General features: G+C 41.2%; 1 protein-coding gene across 1 annotated transcript in view; it reads left to right on the top strand.

The window, feature by feature from the left end:
• DCAF12 (DDB1 and CUL4 associated factor 12) overlaps positions 1 to 19455 on the top strand; it is a 36813-nt gene that overhangs the window by 4612 nt on the left and 12746 nt on the right. Inside the window, exons 3-4 of the mRNA XM_055578840.1 lie at positions 17079 to 17285; positions 18307 to 18367. Coding sequence (XP_055434815.1) covers positions 17079 to 17285; positions 18307 to 18367 — 268 coding nt within the window. The remainder of the gene's footprint in view (positions 1 to 17078; positions 17286 to 18306; positions 18368 to 19455) is intronic.

Raw genomic sequence — 19455 nt, 5'->3', positions numbered from 1 at the left:
TGCCTTTGTTTTCCAATCTGTAAAATGGGGATGGTAACATCCAGTGCTGAGAATGTAGCTGTATACATTTTCAGAAATATTTCAAGTTAGCAATATCTTATTCTTCAAAAGGAATAGTAGTGATAATGAATCCAAAGCCTTTTCCCATGCTCTTAGCACTCCCTGGGACTTCCCTCAGTTTAAAAGGAAAATTACTTAAACAGTTAGAACTCTCTTTGGCTAACAGTTGAACATTTTGGGGAGAGAGGAGTTCATGTCTGATTCTTGGTAGTAAAGTTTTGATGTATTGAAATTTTACTGTCAATGAAATGATTTAAATATAGGAAAAATACACCACAACTATTTATATTCTAAAATAATCTTTTAATATGTATCTGTGGGTTAGAAGCTCTTTTTCTCTTGGCTGCTGTTGGTATTTATGAGCTATGTGTACACAGGTCATTTGACACAGATCATTTCCAGACTAACTGACTTGGGGCTGTAGTATAGAAACATTTGCTGAGGCAGTGGGTCTTCCTCTGTGAAAAAATTAGCAGAAGTATTGTAAATTATTCTGTAGCTTGATTCCTACAGTGGAAATTTCCCTGTGCTATAGGCTTACACTCAAACTGGAGGCAGTCCTTCAACCTCTCTGAATTCTCTGGGCCTAGTAATTACAGGAATTAGTTGGCCAGCTTATGTTGTTGTGGTGGTTGTTTATTTTTTCCCACACTACACAGCTTGTGGGATCTTAGTTCCTTGACCAGGGATCAAACATGTGCCCCCTACATTGGTAGTTTGGAGTCCTAACCACTGGACCACCGGAGAATTCCCAAGTCGATGTCCTAATCTTAATGGCATTGTTCATTCACTAAGTTCTGTCTGACTCTGCGACCCCATGGACTGCAACACGCCAGGCTTCCCTGTCCTTCGTCGTCTCCTGGAGTTTGCTCAAAGTCATGCCTGTTGACTTAGTAATGTCATCCAACCATCTCATCCTCTTGTGCACCTTCTCCTACTGCCCTCAATCTTTCCCAGTATCAGGATCCTTTCCAGTGAGTCAGCTCTTCACATCAGGTGGCCAAAGTCCTTCCAATGAATATTCAGGGTTGATTTCCTTTAGGATTGAAACATTAGTACATTCATATTTTTACTAAATTATTTAAAGAAGAGGAGGTAGTCTAACTTTAATGGGAATATGGGTTGGGGAACTAGGATGGATAGGTATATTTTGCTGGTATAGTGTTACAGACTCAGGTTATATGCAGAACCATACAGAAAAGCTAAATAAGAGGAGCTTGCCAGGCACAAAAAAAATTTGAAGAGAAAATATTTAGTTTTGTGCTTTTAATTAGTTAAAGTTTGAGAGGGGGTAAAGATTGAAGTTGGTGGTTTAGGAGTCACCTGTGTATAAAGGATTATTAAAACTGTTCTGTTCTGTTACCATGGAGAAAGGGTAGAGAGGTCACTCTTGTGTTTTATAAACCTTCCCTAAAATTGCAAAAATGTCATTTTATGTATATTTTCTGGGCATAATGTGGGGAGAGTGGTGTAGCGGAGCAGTCTATAGATTTTATTACATTTTCTTTATTTATTTGGCTGCACTGGGTCTTTGTTGCAGCACTTGGGATCTTTCGTTGTGGCATGTGGGATCTAGTTCTCTGACAGGGATCAAACCCAGGCCCCCTGCATTGGGAGCCCAGAGTCTTAGCTAATGGACTACCAGGGAGGTCCCTCACTACATTTTGAAGGGGTGTTGGGAGCCAGAAATGGGTAAGAACCATTGATATTGACAGAGAAGTTCAAACAGAACCTTGAAGAACACCTGCATTTATGGGCCAGGAAGAACTGCTATAGGAGGAGCAGGGAGGTCAGGGGAAAACCCAGAGTATACCAAAAACAAATCAAGAAAGTGGATATTTTGAGAGGGGTCAATTTGGGAAGGATGGTGATAGGCAGAGTGATAAGGTATCCAGAGTTTGGGGTATTTAATTTTAGACATGAACTCTTATTTCCCATTTTTTGACTTTTGAAGACTACTCACCTATAGTAGATAAAATTGCTCCTTGCAGCTAGGGTGAGCTCCACCATAGGGAACTATGGAGCCTCAGTAGAGGATGTTAGAAAGGATTTACAAGGGTGACTTGGGGAAAGACTTAAGTATTAATAAACTGGATTTTCACAGGAAAATCTCCTATGAAATTATTTTCACCAAGACCCCAAAGCCTAACTGATAGTACCAGGCCAACTCCTGGTTGCCAGAGCTGCTTTTATCTTTCTCACCATCTCCCAAGTCATGGTCAGAGATATACTGCTGACTTCACTGTTAGGCTTGGTGAATCATTATGATGCAGACAAGACGAACTTGGGCTGCAGTTTGCTGCCAGATAAGACAAAGAAGGACCTTGCAGAAGCCTAATTTGGGGGTGGAGTGGAATGCTAGTTACCAGAGTTAAGAAAACAGCTAAACTTTTATGTCTTTGAGTTGACATATTCAGATTCCTAAAATCATAAAAGCAGAATATGAAACTCAATTTGAGATACACGGAAACAAAAAAAAAATGTGGGAGTTTTGTTCTGACCAGATTTTTTTAATTCATTCCTCCTTGTCTCACTATTTTATTTTCCCAAAGGGATTACCTTTAAAAAATGCTTTAAAATGCTTGCAGAATTCCTTGGGTTCAGCCAGATGTACCTCTCAGGTTAACAGCATTCTTATCTGTATGATCTGCCTGTATTTTGTAGTTAAGATATTAACCTGCTAACTAGGTTTTAGTTTTTTAAATAGCATATGGTTATTCTTTGTCTAGTAAAACATGTTCACAGTTATCCCAGAACTAGTCTTCATCTTATTTTAGAATATTTGACTCTTATGAAAGGAAGATTTTAGATGTGAAAGCCGTAGAATTGCTATCTTGGCAAGTTCATTCTGCTGGGGCACATGTGCAGAAGTGTATCTAGATTGAAAATCATCGATCATCATGGAAATGCTTCCAAAAGTCTGAAGTTCTATGTCAAGTTATCTGATGTTATAAGGCTTTAGGAAGAGGAGCAGTAGAAATAAGTTTATGCCTATTATATGTGATGGTGCTAGAGTTGGCAGCTCCTTTCTGACTAGTCTTCATCTTGAGAAGACCTTGCTTGGCTTAACACAGGTATGGGCTCCAGAAACCCTATTTAGTGTATTGCAGGCTTTGGTCATCCTCTGTATGTGAGAGAAATAATGGTCAAGAGTGGTAGGGGCTGACCTATGTACTGGAGAGGCAAGAATATACAATGGACAAAAGACAGTCTTCAATGAAAATTGATGCTGGGAAAACTGGGCAGCTACATGTAAAAGAATGAAATTAGAACGTTTTCTTATATACAAAAATAAACTCAAAATGAATTAAAGGCCTATGTTTAAGACTGGAAACTATAATAAAACACCTAGAAGAAAACATAGGCAGAAAACTGACATAAGGACTTCCCTGGTGGTCCAGTGGCTGAGACTACACTCTTAATGCAGGGGGGCTGGGTTCAATCCCTTGTCAGGGAACTAGATCCCGCATGCCACAACTAAGAGTTTGCATGCTGTAACTAAAGATCCCGCATGCCACAGCAAAGATCGAAGATCCTGTGTTCCACAACCAAGACCCAGCACAGCCAAAAAACAAATATTAAAAAGAAGACTGACATAAATCACAGTAGTATTTTGTTAATATATCACCTAAGGGAAAAGAAAAAGAGCATAATAAGCAAATAGGACCTAAGTAAACTTTAAAGTTTTTGTACAGCAAAGGAAACCAGCCACAAAATGAGAAGACAACCTACTAAATGCAAGAAAATGTTTGCAAATGATATAAACAATAAAGGGTTAATACCCAAAATGTGTAAACAGCTCATACAACTCAATATCAAAAGAACAAACAACCAATTAAACATTGGGCAGATAGACATTTTTCCAAGACGAAATACAGGGACTTCCCTGGTGGTCCAATGGTTAAGAATCCACCTCATGGTGCAAGGGACACTGGTTTGATCCCTTGACCTGGGAAGATCCTACATGCCTCAGAGCAGCTAAGCCAGTGTGCCACAATTACTGAAGCCCATGCACTTAACAGCCCGTGCTCTGCAGCAAGAGAAGCCACCATGATGAGAAGCCTGAGCACGGCAACAAAATGTAGCCCCCATTCTCCACAAGAGAAAGCCAGCTAGGGGCAACAAAGGCCCACCACAGGCGAAAACTAAAAATAAATCTTTAAAAAACAAGATATACCAGATGGCCAAGAAACATGTGAAAACGTGCCCAGCGTTTTTAGTTACCAGAAATATGCAAATCAAAATCATGAGATATCACTCACACCTGTCAGAATGGTTATTATCAAAAGACCACAAATAACAAGTGTTGGTGAGGATGTAGAAAAAAGGGAACCCTTGTATGCTGTGCATAGGAATGTAAATTAGTACAGCTACTATGGAAAACAGTATGGAGGTTCCATGCAAACTGAGGATAGAACTGCTGTAAGATCAGCAGTTCTGTCTATGACCAAAAAAAAGTAAAAGTGAAAACCCTAATTCAAAAAGAAACAAGCACCAGTGTTCATAGCAGCATTATTTACAGTTGCCAGGATATGGAAGCAACTTAAGTTTCTTATCAACTGATAAATAAAGAAGATGTGAGGGACTTCCCTGGTGGTCCAAGGGCTAAAGACACCACATGCCCAGTCCAGGGGGCCCGGGTTCAACCCCTGGTTGGAAAACTATATTCCACATGCCGCAACTAAGATCAAAGATCCTAAGTGCTGCAACTAAGACCCACCACAGCCAAATAAAAAAAAAAAGGATGTGAGATACAAGCACACACCCATACATATATACATGTGTGTGTATGCTCAGTCACTAAGTCATGTCCAACTCTTTGAGACCTCATGAACTGTAGCCTTCCAGACTCCTCTGTCCAGGGGATTTTCCAGGCAAGAATACTGGAGTGGGTTGCCATTTCCTCCAGGGAATCTTCCCAACCCAGGGATCAAACCCATGTCTCCTGCGTCTCCTGTTTTGGCAGGGGGATTCTTTACCAGTGAGCCACCTGGGAAGCCCATATACACATACATACATACACACACAATGATGGAATACTGCTCAATCATAAAAAATGAAAATTCGCCATTTGCAACAACATGGGTGGACCTGGAGGGTATTATGCTTAGTGTAAGAAGTCAGAGAAAGACAAATACACTATATGTTATCACTTACATGTGAAATCTAAAAAATTAAAAAATAAAGTATGTACAGAACAGAAACAGATTCTCAGATATCAAGAATAAACTAGTAGTTACCAATGGGGAGAGGGAAGAGAGGGGAAGGGCAAGATAGAAGTAGGGGATTAAAAAGTACAAACAAAACAGAAGTACAAACTACAATGTGTAAAACAAACTACAACACAGGGTATATAGCCAGTATTTTATAATAACTTTAAATGGGAGTATAAGCCATAAAAAATTTGAGTCACAGTGTTGTATACCTGAAACAAATATAAGTAAATTAGCTATGCTGCTGCTGCTGCTGCTAAGTCGCTTCCGACTTAGCAGTCGTGTCCGACTCGGTGCGACCCCACAGACAGCAACATACCAGGCTCCACTGTCCCTGGGATTCTCCAGGCAAGAACACTGGAGGGGGTTGCCATTGCCTTCTCCATGAAATACTTAAGTAAAAATTTTTAGAAAAAAGATTAGGGCCTGAACAGCAATCCTATGGAAGGATTCAAGAATTTTAGGGCAGCTTTTTGTAACCAGAATATTGATAAGTGTTTTGGTGGTTTCTTCCTTCTCTGGGACTTTACCTCCTATTGCTGGGTGTTTCACATTCTTGGCTTCTGCTCCATAGATGACAGCAACCCTGGACCTTGGACCCTCAGTTATTGTGACAGTCAGGCCACAGGCACATGTGTACACAGGCAGACATGCATTTTTAGGCATTGTGCCCTCAGTTGACAACCACCTCAGAGCTTGAGGTATGCTCTTTATTTCATAAATAGTCTGTTGGAAGCTTGGGATGTTGGGAAATGAACATAGGGGGAACATGTTGACTCTTGCCCTCCAGGCTTTATTTTCTGATTTGATCCTTGATAGGCATTATAATCAGAGAAAACTGTCTTTACTTCTTGTCAAGCTGACATATGGGCATTTTTTTTCTGTTGGATTGTGAGTGGTGCCTGGATCTGGTTCAAGATGAGAATCAGAGGAATGAGTTTTTCTTGGTGATATCTAGGAGTGTTGGTCTCCAGCTTGACCTTAAGCAAGATTCTTCATGTGTTTCCTGGTCTAGGAGATAAATGGAAGAAACTAACCAAAAGTGGCAACTGGGTTCAACCCAGAATTATGGTTGGACTGCAGCTTCTGGTTTCTTAAACTGATTCCACTTGAATAGCCTTACAGGCCTTCAGATCCTCAGAGGCCACCAGTCCCTCTCATACGTTAAGTGGGGTTGCTTTCATCAGGACAGTTTTTGAATGTGAGAAGAAATAGGATAATGTTTCTCCATTTCATTGGCTAGAATGTAGTAGGACAATTTTGTGGTTTGTGTCTACTTTTACTAAATTTATAAACATTTATTGATTTTCTCCCAAAAATAGCAGAATACTACTTTGTGTGGGATTGGAGTGTATCTATAAACAATATCTATAACAGTATCTATAAACAATATTTATAGAAACAAATCTGACAGAGCTGGAAGGGACTGTAAAGATAACAGTTCTAACCACTGACCTCCCCTTTTTCTTTTAGAGTTGGAGAAACAGACCTAAAGGGAGAAAAGTTACCTGCCTGAGATATTCCATATTGAGTTAGGTGTGGATCCCAGTTTTCCTTATTCCTTCTCAGAATTCTTTGTTATACCAGGTACTTGTCAGCCTTTCACTGCAGTACCCCCAGTGGCAGAGGACTGCCTGACTTCTGCTCAGCTTGGTTGAGATGTGATACCTAGCTATGGACAAAGGGAATGACAACATAGATGCCTCACGAGAAGTGTCAGCCAGGACTGCTTCAAGAAGGAAGTCATTCCTAGCTAGGATATTCAGAGGGGATTTCCTGGAGGGGGAAGAGGCTTCTGCAGTGGAAAGGAAGCAGGGATGTCCATTTTATAGCAGAGTCCAGAACACACAAGGAGTGTGGAGGGACCCTGCTGCTGCTGCTGCTAAATTGCTTCAGTCATGTCCGACTCTGTGCAACCCCATAGACGGCAGCCCACCAGGCTCCCCCGTCCCTGTTTAGACTCATTTGGCTGATGCTGGGCAGAAACAAGAGAAAGTAGTTCAAGTCACTGGGGGTTTGGTTGATGAGACTAACTGAATCTCCTTTGGATAACATTTTTTCCTAGACTCATGTCTAGTCTTTAATAATGAATAATCCTGTTAATCACCTTTTTTACCTGGAGAATTGAGTCACATGCTTCGCAGCATGGCCCTGGTGAATTTATGGCCTGTTCTGGCAGTCCTGGAGGCGTGGAAGACGGGAAAACCCAGGTTACTGAGAGTGAAGGTTTGCTAACTTCCTGAGGAATGTTAATAAGACAGTCTGCTGCTGCTACCGCTGCTGCTGCTAAGTCGCTTCAGTCGTGTCCGACCCTGTGCGACCCCATAGACAGCAAGTCTATGTTACTAAGTCTAATAAGACAGTCTAGTTACTTCATTTGGTTCCTGTTTTCCTTGGACTTTTCTTTCAGTCTTCCTTTGCAAGTCCATATTCTTCTAAATTGATGTGTATTTGATTTCTTTCTGATTTGTTTCCTAAGTATCACCCAGGAGCTATCTGTATCATAGTCACTTGAGGTATGTGTTTAAAATGCAGGTTCCTGGTCCACACTAAATCAGGATTTTTCCTTTATTGAAACCTAGAAATTGGAATTTTAAACAAACTTATAGGCAGTTTTTATATGAATCACTGGGTTAGACTTGATGCTATATAGCAGTAATATATATATATATTTTGTCATCTTTGTAAATCTAGACCATTTGTTTGAATCTTCCTTGTATTTTCTAAACCACACTCAGGGCACAGATGGGACATCATGTTTAATGGATCTGGAAGAATTTTCCTGTAGGCATCTTGGTTAATATCTGTTTAGTAGGACTTGCCTGGTCCAGTGTTTGAGAATCCGTCTGCCAATGCAGAAGACATGGGTTCTATCCCTGGTCTAGAAAGACCCCACATGCCACGGGGCAACTAAACCCATGCACCAAAACTCCTGAGCCTGAGAGCCACAATAAAGAGAAGCCTCAGCATGAGAGGTCCATGCACTGCGATGAAGAGCGGCCGCCACTTGCTGCAACTAGACAAACCCTGCTTGCAGCAACCAAGACCCAACGCAGCCAAAAAAAATCTGTTCAGCAGCCAGTTAGATGTAATCACTTTGAGGAAACCCTTGATAAATAATTATTTTCTTTATATGCCTGTTACTGGTCTCAACAGACAGAGCAATAAATTCTTTTTTATTTTTATATTTTGACCTCACCATGAAGCTTGACCAGGGATTGAACCTGCATCCCACTGCATTGAAAGTGCAAAGTCTTAACTACTGCATGACCAAGGGAAGTCCCTACCTGTTGTTTTTTAGGTCAAATCTTAACTTAGGTCATTAGTTTCCAGTTTCTTAGTCTGTTTACTAGGAGAGTTAGAGTAAACTTTAGTCAGAAGTATGAATAAGGTTCAGTCATTCTGTATTGTGTATTTGGATTCAGAGATTCTATGGGTTGAATCTAGGCTTCATTTCTTATTGTATTTATTTGGCTGCACCAGGTCTTAGCTGCAGCAGTCAGGATCTTTGATCTTCCTTCCGGGATTTTAGTTGCAGCATGTGCAATCTAGTTCTCTGACCAGGGATCAGACTTGGGCCCCCTGAATTGAGAGCATGGATACTTAGCCACTGGACCACCAGGGAAGTCCTGGGCTCCATTTCTTATTAGCTTTGTACCCTTGAACAAATATCTTCTCCTTAACCTTTCTTTTACCTTTAAAATAAATGGAGCAAGTAAAATGGCACCCCACTCCAGTACTCTTGCTTGGAAAATCGCATGGACGGAGGAGCCTGTTAGGCTGCAATCCATGGGGTCGCTAAGAGTCGGACACGACTGAGTGACTTCACTTTCACTTTCATGCATTGGAGAAGGAAATGGCAACCCACTCCAGTGTTCTTGTCTGGAGAATCCCAGGGATGGGGGAGCCTGGTGGGCTGCCGTCTATGAGGTCGCACAGAGTCGGACACGACTGAAGTGAATTAGCATAGCATAGCATAGTATCTGCCTACCAGAGTCATGAAGAAAATTAAATAAGAGGTTGGTTAGCAAAGTGCCTAGAATATGTGCTTAGTAAATTGTGATTAATGGCAGTGGTGGAGGAGGAAGTGGTAGCAGTAGTTTGATGGTTCTAGTCTTTAGGTGTATTTCTGGCCAGATTCATGTACACCAAAGATAAGAAGTTGGCATTTTTCTACCCTGTGAATGACCTGTTTTTTGTATGTCAGTCTTATCCCAAATAGCTTAAGCATTTAAAAATTACTCATGTAGATATTATTTATATGAGAAAATATAATTAGGAAATTATATTTAATTTCATCATGAAAAGGATTCAGATAAAAGATGTTTTCTGTATACAAATTAAAGTGTTACCTAGTTCTGATAAGAATGCAACGGAATAGATAATACATGTATAATGCCACTAAAACCCTTTTTTGAAAGTATTTAACATTATGTTTCAAAGACCTGGGATACATTATTTGTTGAATGAAGAGCCTAAAATATTATGCCCTTTGACCTAATCATTTTTAACAGAATAATTATTGGAAGCTATTTTTATCAAAATGCTAATGATAGAATACTTAAGTAATTTATGGTAAATCAAATCTGTGTGATATTATGGAGACATTGACATAATTGTGAAGACTATAATAACATACAGAGCTTTTGATACGTTAAATGTAATGAGGTACAGAATTCTCTCTCTGCTGATTATAGCTATGTACCATTATACATGCATGTGGTTAAGGCCTGAATAGGCACTTAACAAATGAAAAACAAAACAGACTTGACAAGAGATATGATTCTGAGCATTTTTTTATTTTAATTTTTTAATTCTGCATTTTTTAATTTCCAGTATCGTAGATAAAGTATTGTTAGTAAACTCTATAATTAAAAAAAAAAATTGTTACCTTCAGCTAGATGAATCTTGTATTTTCTTATCCTAAAGCAGTGGAGAAAGTGGCCTTGCCCAGTTTCATTCATTGCTTGTCTTGTTTGCTGACAAAGATGGAGCAGTTATGTAATATACCTCCTCTCTGGGGAAAGGGTGTAAAGAAGGAACTTGGAAATAAGGTGGTATAGGATATATGGCAAAAGAGTTTCCCCTCTCAGTCACACAGGTGTTTTGAGCTCAAAATAACACCTGGAGAGGGGTCTTGCCTTTCAGTGGGCAGTACATAACTATATTAGGCTTCAGCAATATGTGAACCATGAACTTTCATATGTTCAAGCTGGTTTTAGAAAAGGCAGTGGAACCAGAGACCAAATTGCCAACATCCGCTGGATCATGGAAAAAGCAAGAGAGTTCCAGAAGAACATCTATTTCTGCTTTATTGACTATGCCAAAGCCTTTGACTGTGTGGATCACAGTAAACTGTGGAAAATTCTGAAAGAGATGGGAATACCAGACCACCTGACCTGCCTCTTGAGAAATTTGTATGCAGGTCAGGAAGCAACAGTTAGAACTGGACATGGAACAACAGACTGGTTCCAAATAGGAAAAGGAGTACGTCAAGGCTGTATATTGTCACCCTGCTTATTTAACTTCTATGCAGAGTACATCATGAGAAACGGACTGGAAGAAACACAAGCTGGAATCAAGATTGCCGGGAGAAATATCAATAACCTCAGATATGCAGATGACACTACCCTTATGGCAGAAAGTGAAGAGGAACTAAAAAGCCTCTTGAAAGTGAAAGTGGAGAGTGAAAAAGTTGGCTTAAAGCTCAACATTCAGAAAACGAAGATCATGGCATCTGGTCCCATCACTTCATGGGAAATAGATGGGGAAACAGTGGAAACAGTGTCAGACTTGATTTTTCTGGGCTCCAAAATCACTGCAGATGGTGACTGCAGCCATGAAATTAAAAGACGCTTACTCCTTGGAAGGAAAGTTATGACCAACCTAGATAGCATATTCAAAAGCAGAGACATTACTTTGCCAACAAAGGTCCATCTAGTCAAGGCTATGGTTTTTCCTGTGGTCATATATGGATGTGAGAGTTGGACTGTGAAGAAGGCTGAGTACCAAAGAATTGATGCTTTTGAACTGTGGTGTTGGAGAAGACTCTTGAGAGTCCCTTGGACTGCAAGGAGATCCAACCAGTCCATTCTGAAGGAGATCAGCCCTGGGATTTCTTTGGAAGGAATGATGCTAAAGCTGAAACTCCAGTACTTTGGCCACCTCATGTGAAGAGTTGACTCATTGGAAAAGACTCTGATGCTGGGAGGGATTGAGGGCAGGAGGAGAACGGGACGACAGAGGATGAGATGGCTGGATGGCATCACTGACTCGATGGATGTGAGTCTGAGTGAACTCCGGGAGTTGGTGATGGACAGGGAGGCCTGGTGTGCTGTGATTCATGGGGTCACAAAGAGTCGGACACGACTGAGCGACTGATCTAATCTGATCTGATCTGTGCTATAATGCTCAGTAAATAAGAATGAGGGGAAAGGATTATATTATTGTTTTAATACTGTTATTATCAAAAGCTTATGATCTCTCAATATACCATATAATTAGTGTATAATGACAATCTGCTCTTTAGTAGTTTGCAGTTTAGAGATAAGGCTTCCTGTTAATTCTGAGTAAAATAGCTTATGCCTTAAGATGCTCTAGGGAACAAAAAGCTGAGAGTATCTTGTTTTCCTCTGAATAATCTATACACTAAGTATTAGTATCCTTGAATACTATAGAATTTATTTTTCATTATTCATGGCAAGAAATGAAGATTTGTGTAAAATGAGGCTAGTTGGTCAATTCTTTTGCTTATCCTATCTTCTTTTTAAAGTTTTTTTTTTCAAAAATTAATTAAAATTATTTATGTATTTTTCGGCTATGCTGGATCTCCCTTGCTGCCTGCAGGCTCTCTCTAGTTGTGGAAAGGCAGGGCTGCTCTGTGTTGTGGTGCAGTCACTTCAGTAGTTGTAGCACATGGGCCGTCTCCCAGGGTCTAGAGCATAGGCTTTACCTTTGTGGTGCCCGGGCTTAATTGCTCCGGGGCCTCTGGGATCTTCCTGGACCCAGGGATCAGACCCATGTCCCTTGTATTGGCTGGTGGATTGTTAACCACCAGAAAAGAAGTCCTCCTTTTCTTTTAAAATAATGCGTATCATATGTGTTTATTAAGGGAAAAAATTAACATTCTAGGACTTAGGTCTTTAAAAGGGTATTCATTTAATAACATAGCATGAGAAACTTTCCATGTTAGTAAATGTTCTCTACTCCATCATTCTTAAAGGCTGTATCATAATCCACTGGGTGATTGTTCCCAGTCGCCTGTGGTGTTTCACTAGTTTAAAAGTCACTGTAACTTGGGACTTCCTTGATGGTCCAGTGGTTAAGACGCCGTGCTTCCATTGCAGGGGGCATGAGTTTGAGCCCTGATTGGTGAATTAAGATCCTGCATGCCACAGTGCAGTTAAAAAAAAATTTTTTTTTAATAAATAAGTAAATAGAATTCTTTGTAATTAAAGCTATTGTCATTATTTCCTTAGCGTAATTTCAGGATTTACACATTTTTAATCTTTGATGCGTATTGGCTAACCATTTTTTGCAGTGTTTCTTGGTCTTGGCTCTCTCCTGTGCCCCTCCACGTCTCTGTTGGGGATAGAGAATGTATTCCTCTGCTAGGTTTCAGTCCTCTTCCCTTTCCCAGACTTAAGCTGCCCTCTGGCCTTTAATTATCTGACTCTGTATAGTTCATCCTGGTATCTGTGCCTCCTGTTTGGATTTACTTTCCTTTCTCCGCTAGCTTCTGCCTAACACACTCTTAACACACTCTGAGTTTTAGAGACTTTGTGAATCTCCCCTCCCCCCATTTTATTAAGCCATCCTGGCTTTCTGTATAGGCATAGTTACACATGTCTATTTGCAGATACATGCAGGCAGAGGTGTCCTTGCTAGTCTTAGAATCTTCCTGATTGTAAGGCCTTTGCTTTCTTTTTTTCCGTCTGCCCTGACTTATAAGCTGCAGGGAGCCATTAAGCCTCAAGCTTACCCTGCCATGCTGCTGGTTGCTGGCAGGTATCCCAGTTGGTGAGCGGGGAGCTGTCCCATTCTGGGAAGTGTTACAGGAGCTGTATGAAGCCTTGGCCCCTTGTCACACAGCTTGGGGAGACAGTATGTGGCACCCCATCCACATCTCTTAAACTTCCTTTGAAAAAGCAAGGGGGCTCCCTCCTTCACATGCTGCTTTGTCATTCCTTGGTGAGGGTGAGGTTGTGGGTCAACTCTTGGTTTCCTCTACAGAGCCAGCCGTTTGCATCTCCCTTGTATGAAATTTTGTTCATCTATTCTGTCTTATAACCTGTGAAATCAAACAGAACATTAGAATAGACTATCTCTGAACTAGTACTTGTAAGGCACCTGTTCTGTCCTGAGCCCTGTACTAGAAACTTCACATTTTATTAAATCTCTTAGCAGCCCTATTAGATAAATAATATTATTTAAGTTTTCTAGATAAGCAAGATTCAGAAAGGTTAAATGACTGATGAAGTTCACAAAGCTGCTAAGTAAACATTCTTAAACCTAGACCTCTCCCAAGTCCAAAACTGGAGAGGTTGGACTTAAGACTTTCTTGGACGCAAATAAATAAAGCCTTTTCTCTTTTCCTTTTCTGGGAGGCAGAAATGGAGACTTGTTTAAGGCATAGGGTTGTTTCTTATCAAATACATTGTCCTTAGAGTACAGAGCAGATTGTCTCAGATACTTCCATGTGCTTAGAGATGTTGAGAAACTCCAGATTCTGGTTTAGTGGGTCTAGGGTGAGGCCTGAGATTCTTGGTTTCCAGCAAGCTTCCAGATGTTCCTTTGACTAGCACGGCTCTAGATCAGTGGTTTTTAAACCTGAGCAGTCAGAAGATTCACCTGGAGATTCTTGACAAAAATTCAGGTTTACTGGCCCAAAGCTCAGAACTTTCTAGTTTGAAGGAGTTTTATGGTAGGCTATGGGAATTGTGTTTTTTTTTGTATTTTTTTTAAAAAAGAAACTTCGCTAGGTTATTGTGATAAGCAGTTTAAGAATCACTGGTCTAGAAGCTGACATATTACTGGTACGTTGTCCCATACAACACAAAGGTGTGAGTGGCAATAAATTTTGCTGTATTAAACATTTGAGGGGCTGTGTTGGTTAGGTTAGGGCTTCCCTGATGGCTCAGATGGTAAAGAATCTGCCTGCAACACAGGAGACCCAGATTCAACCCCTGGGTCAAGAAGATCCCCTGGAGAAGGGAATAGCTACCCACTCGAGTATCCTTGCTTGGAGAATTCATGGACAGAGAAATCTGGCAGGCTATAAAAGAGTAAGAAACCCAGTCATATTTCTTGGAAGGGCTAGCTCACAAACCCCAAGAGCAGAAAGTATTCTTGGATCTCAGAAGGAAACAGCTAGGAATTGGACAGCCACTAGGAACCGGGGGTGTCCATGCTTCCTAAATTTACTGTTTGCTTTTCTCTAGGAATGGCTTTGGTAGAAAATGGCCACCCAGTTTGGTTTAGCGCCACCAGCCAGTTCCATACTGCTGAGAGAATGAATGACCTAGTCTAATCTAGCCTCTAGACTGGTTCTCCCTGAGCCAGGAGGCCACCCCAGGACAGTGCTGTGATCTGGACATCTGGGCTTATATCAGATGAACTCAGCTCCAGGGCCCCACTCTGAGTGCAGGGACATAGGGGTCCCCTAACATCTTTGGGCAGGCCTCAGTAAGGTGGTTACTCTTAAGTGCTTACTGTGTAGCTCTGTGTTGTTGGGACAGGAGAACAGAACCAGATAAGATAAAGCCCCTGCTCTTGGAATTGAGAGGGCATTATTAGCTTAATGGAGAAGAGAGACAAGTGAATATTTTAAAACTGTGATAAGATCTAAGTATTGTGAGTAGAGGGCTATCTTGGAAGCCTACAAGAGAGGAACTTAATCAGCCTGGACATTAAGAAATATTAGGAGAGGACATGTCTGAACTGAATTATGAAACGTAAGGACATGATGGCCAGGTAAAGAGAAGAGTAGGCGAAAGCATTTCTGGCATTGGAACAGCCTAACCATGAAATAAAATCATTATATATCATTGAAGATTTTGTGTGAGTAATAATTTATAAACAGATCTTTCTATAGTATAACGTCCATGGAAGGATGTGAAGCTGGAGAGATAGATAGGGGCCACGTTGAGGAGAATCTTGATGGCGTGCTGAAAGGCTTGAATTAGGGGAAAGTGAAAGTGAAGTCACTCAGTTGTCTCCGACTCTTTGCGACCCCATGGACTGAAGCCTACCAGGCTCTTCCATCCATGGGATTTTCCAAGCAAGACTGGGTTACCATTTCCTTCTCCAGGGGATCTTCCTGACCCAGGGATCGAACCCAGGTCTCCCACATTGTAGGCAGATGCTTTACCGTCTAAGCCACCAGGGAAGTCGAATTTAGGGGTAGGGGAACTATCAGATATTTTTTAATGGACATGGGAGGATTTCCATTCTTTAGGAAGATGAATGATTATAGTGTGGAGTATAGTTTTGTTGATGGCCTTGCCTGAAGGCAAGTCGTGTAGAGGAGAGAGGATGAAGAAGAAGGAGCCAACTGTAAGAATATTTAGGAGGAAGTTAGGAGTCTAGGGTGAATCCCAGGCTTGAGTGAGCAGGCAGATTTTGGTGGCATCATATGAAATGAACAATTTGGGGAAGAAGATAATTTGTTTTAGATACATTGAGTTTGAAAATTTGAAAATGCCTGTCAAGACACATTGGTGATGGTGCCAGTTAGGTGGGGGCTCGACCTTAAATAGTTGTCAGGGTTTACAGGTTTGGGAGTGGTTCCCCTCACTCTTCCTTTCTTTTTAAAACCCGCACCCTCCCCCCCACCAGTCTCTGCTTGACACTCTTATTCCAGCTACTCTTCCTTTTCTTTTTCTATTTTAAATTTAAGACTTACCTACTTCCTCCTTTTATCTTTCTATGCAAGCAGTAGGTTGTTTATACAAAGATTTGACATGTTTTGGCTTCACTCTGAGATTTGCTGGTAGAATTTTAAATGAACTTCCTAGACTATAATGTATATGAGGACAGAGATCATTCCTAGTAGTTAGGTTTCTCACGCCTAGAACAGTTCTTGGCATTGAATTGGTGCTGACTCAGTAAGCAAATAAAGGAATGAATCATTGAATCACATAAAGAGTTTAATAATAGACTCTATTAGGAATGCCCTTTCTCTAAGACTGATCTTTTCTATCAAGCATTTCTCTGAGTTGAATTTTGGAGAACGAAAGAGGGTTGGTTTGTTACAGAAGTGGATAAGGGCATTTCAGGCAGGAGGGGCAGCATAAGCAGAGACATGGAGGCACAGGACAGATAAGTAGTTGAGATGTGAATGTCTCTTTCTCTCGTATCTCAGGTCACTCTAGCAAACCTGGTATGGTTTATACTTATGTCTAATAGTGGTTGTGATGTGTTTTGTTTATAATTTTCTATACATGTGTTGGTAAGAATTAGTGATACATAATACAGTTGCACTGGTAGAAAACCTTTCATCAGGTTCATTAGGTCCAAAGTCTAATACAAGTCTTTGAAGCCATCTTTGACTATCGGACAGAATTTACTTCTTCCTCTTCTGTGTTTATATAACATTTATACCTATCTCTGTTATGTTTTCTTATTTACTTATTTACATCTATTTATATTTTCTTATTTTCATTTGACTAGTATAGCCCTGACTTTGTAGTTAGTAGACATTAATTAAATGTTTGATGGATAACTGAGTGAATGAATGGATATTTATACCCAAGGTCAGCCACACTGAAGAGAAACTTCACCTTCTTTATCTCTTTTCTCTTGTAGCTATTTGTAGTGGATGTCCAGACAAGCCAGATCACCAAGATTCCCATTCTGAAGGACCGGGAGCCTGGATGTGTGACTCAGCAGGGCTGCGGTATCCATGCTATCGAGCTGAATCCCTCTAGAACACTGTTAGCCACTGGAGGAGACAACCCTAATAGTCTTGCCATCTATAGGCTGCCTACACTAGATCCTGTGTGTGTGGGAGATGTAAGTTTTTAAACAGAGTCCAGCAGGTAACATGGACCTTACTCCCGTAAGCGCTTCAGGAAGGAATGGTTTGCTTACTGCTGACTCGGAGGCTGGGTGGGGGTGAGGAGTTGTAACGGTGAGATGTGGGTGTGGAGATTTCAGAGTGGGTACTGCGCTCCCCACAGAGAGCTTCAGATGTTGACAGAAGGTATGTTTGATAAAGGTGCACGCGGCACACCTCAGATGCCAGCAGCAGTGGGTTGGTGTTCACACATCTCCTACTGCCCATGGTCAGAAAAGTTTGTTAAATTATTCATTCAGCAACTATTTTTTGACCCTTCTGTGGCCAGGCATTGTCTTAGACTCTGGGGATGTAGCAGTGAATAAAAGAGACAAAGCCCCCATATCCTCTTGAAGCCTGTGCTCAAGTCAAGGGAGGCATATAAACCAACAAAAATGTACCAGCAGTAAGTCAGAGCGGTGAGTGCCATGGAGAAGAGTAAAGGCAGGCTAAAGGGAGAGAGTGTGGTGGAGGATGCTGTCGTCAGGGAAGGCCTCTTTGATAAGAATAACACTTGAACAGGGAGGCTTAAAGGAAATGTGGGTACAAGCCATCCTGATGTCTGAGGAAGAGAGTTCAGAAGATGGAAGAACATAGAGGTCGGTTCTAGCTGTTGTCCCAGAAAGCAAAGGGGAGAGTGCCAGGATGAAGTTGGAGGGATGAGAGGTGGGTAATGGTGTGTAGAAGGAGCCACAGGTAAGACATCAAGAGATAAAGTGCTGGAGCAGTGTGTCCACCGGCCATGTTTATAGCCTGTAGTCAAGCCAGTTTCATTCCAGCTTTGAGCTTCTCAAGACAGAAAGTTAAAGATTGTAGGCTCATGCCATTTGGGTTGCGATCACCAGAGATCAGAATTGTAATTTTTACAAAGATACTTTCATCCAGCCTTTTAAACTTTTCGGGGGTGTGCGTTGCGATCCTCATTTCACTCATTTCTTTCCCCCCTCCTCCCGCACCCATCTCGCCCTCCTCTTGAAGGATGGACACAAGGACTGGATCTTTTCCATCGCGTGGATCAGTGACACTATGGCCGTGTCTGGTAAAGTGCCCTTTTGCAAGGAATTCTGGTGTGGCAGGGAGGGAGGGAGGCTCGAAGTTACAAATGGGATAGTAGCGGGACTGGAAATAGCCCAATAACCGACCATCAGCCAGGGGCCAGAAAACCTTGTATCGTCTCTTTATCTGACTTAGCATGTGACCTTGGATAAGTCATGTCCCTTGTATATTTCTAATCTGGAAAGTACTGGAAGTACTGGTACACTTATTACTCATACTCTGCCTTTTTTAAAAGATCCTGTGTGATGGCCCCTTAGCTTCAACATTTTGTTGGGATTCGCTGAGACAATAGTTGGGAAAGTGCTTTTGGAAAAGTTGTACTCTGGAAAATATTAGGAGCAATGATAATTTTCTGTACAACTTTATAGTGTTAATAAAGCTGTACAGGATTGGGGGAATTCCCCTCCCAATGGTAGAACAGTCAGGAAAAATACATGGAAATGAGTGAAGAGATACTCAAAATGCTTTCTGAATACCCACAGCAGCCTAGAACACAGGCTCAGAGTGCCAGCCAGCTTTTCTGGGTACCTGGCTTCCCAGGTGGCACAGCAGTAAAGAATCCACCTGCCAACGCAGGAGACAGGTCAGGAAGATCCCCTGGAGGAGGAAATTGCAACCACTCCAGTATCCTTGCCTGGATAATTCCATAGACAGAGGAGTCTCAGGAGCTATGGTCCACGGGGTTGCAGAGAGTCAGACATGACTGAGCGATGGAGCATGCCTGCATATATATGTAAAAACATAATCGCCCATTCCAGATTCCCAAATTTTTAAAAATCACAAGAGTTGCTAAATTAAGTACTTCATATGTTATTTCATAGAATTACCATAACAATCCTAGAAGGTTTGCATTGTTAGCCTCATTTCACAATTGAGAAGATTTAGATTCTGAGAAGTTATAATTTGCCAGAGGCTACAGAGACAGTGAGAGATGGAGTCAGGATCTGAAGCCAGCTCTCAGTTCAAAGCCCATGTTTAGAACTGCTACGAACAAAGCTAAGGGAACATAAATGTTTCTTTCTTTGGATTTTTTGCAAGGCAATAGAAAACAAGGAAGGAAGAGAAGTCTAA

Source organism: Bubalus kerabau, chromosome 4, assembly GCF_029407905.1.
Source record: "Bubalus kerabau isolate K-KA32 ecotype Philippines breed swamp buffalo chromosome 4, PCC_UOA_SB_1v2, whole genome shotgun sequence".
NCBI lineage: Eukaryota > Metazoa > Chordata > Mammalia > Artiodactyla > Bovidae > Bubalus > Bubalus kerabau.
This window is presented reverse-complemented; position numbering and strand designations above follow the sequence as displayed.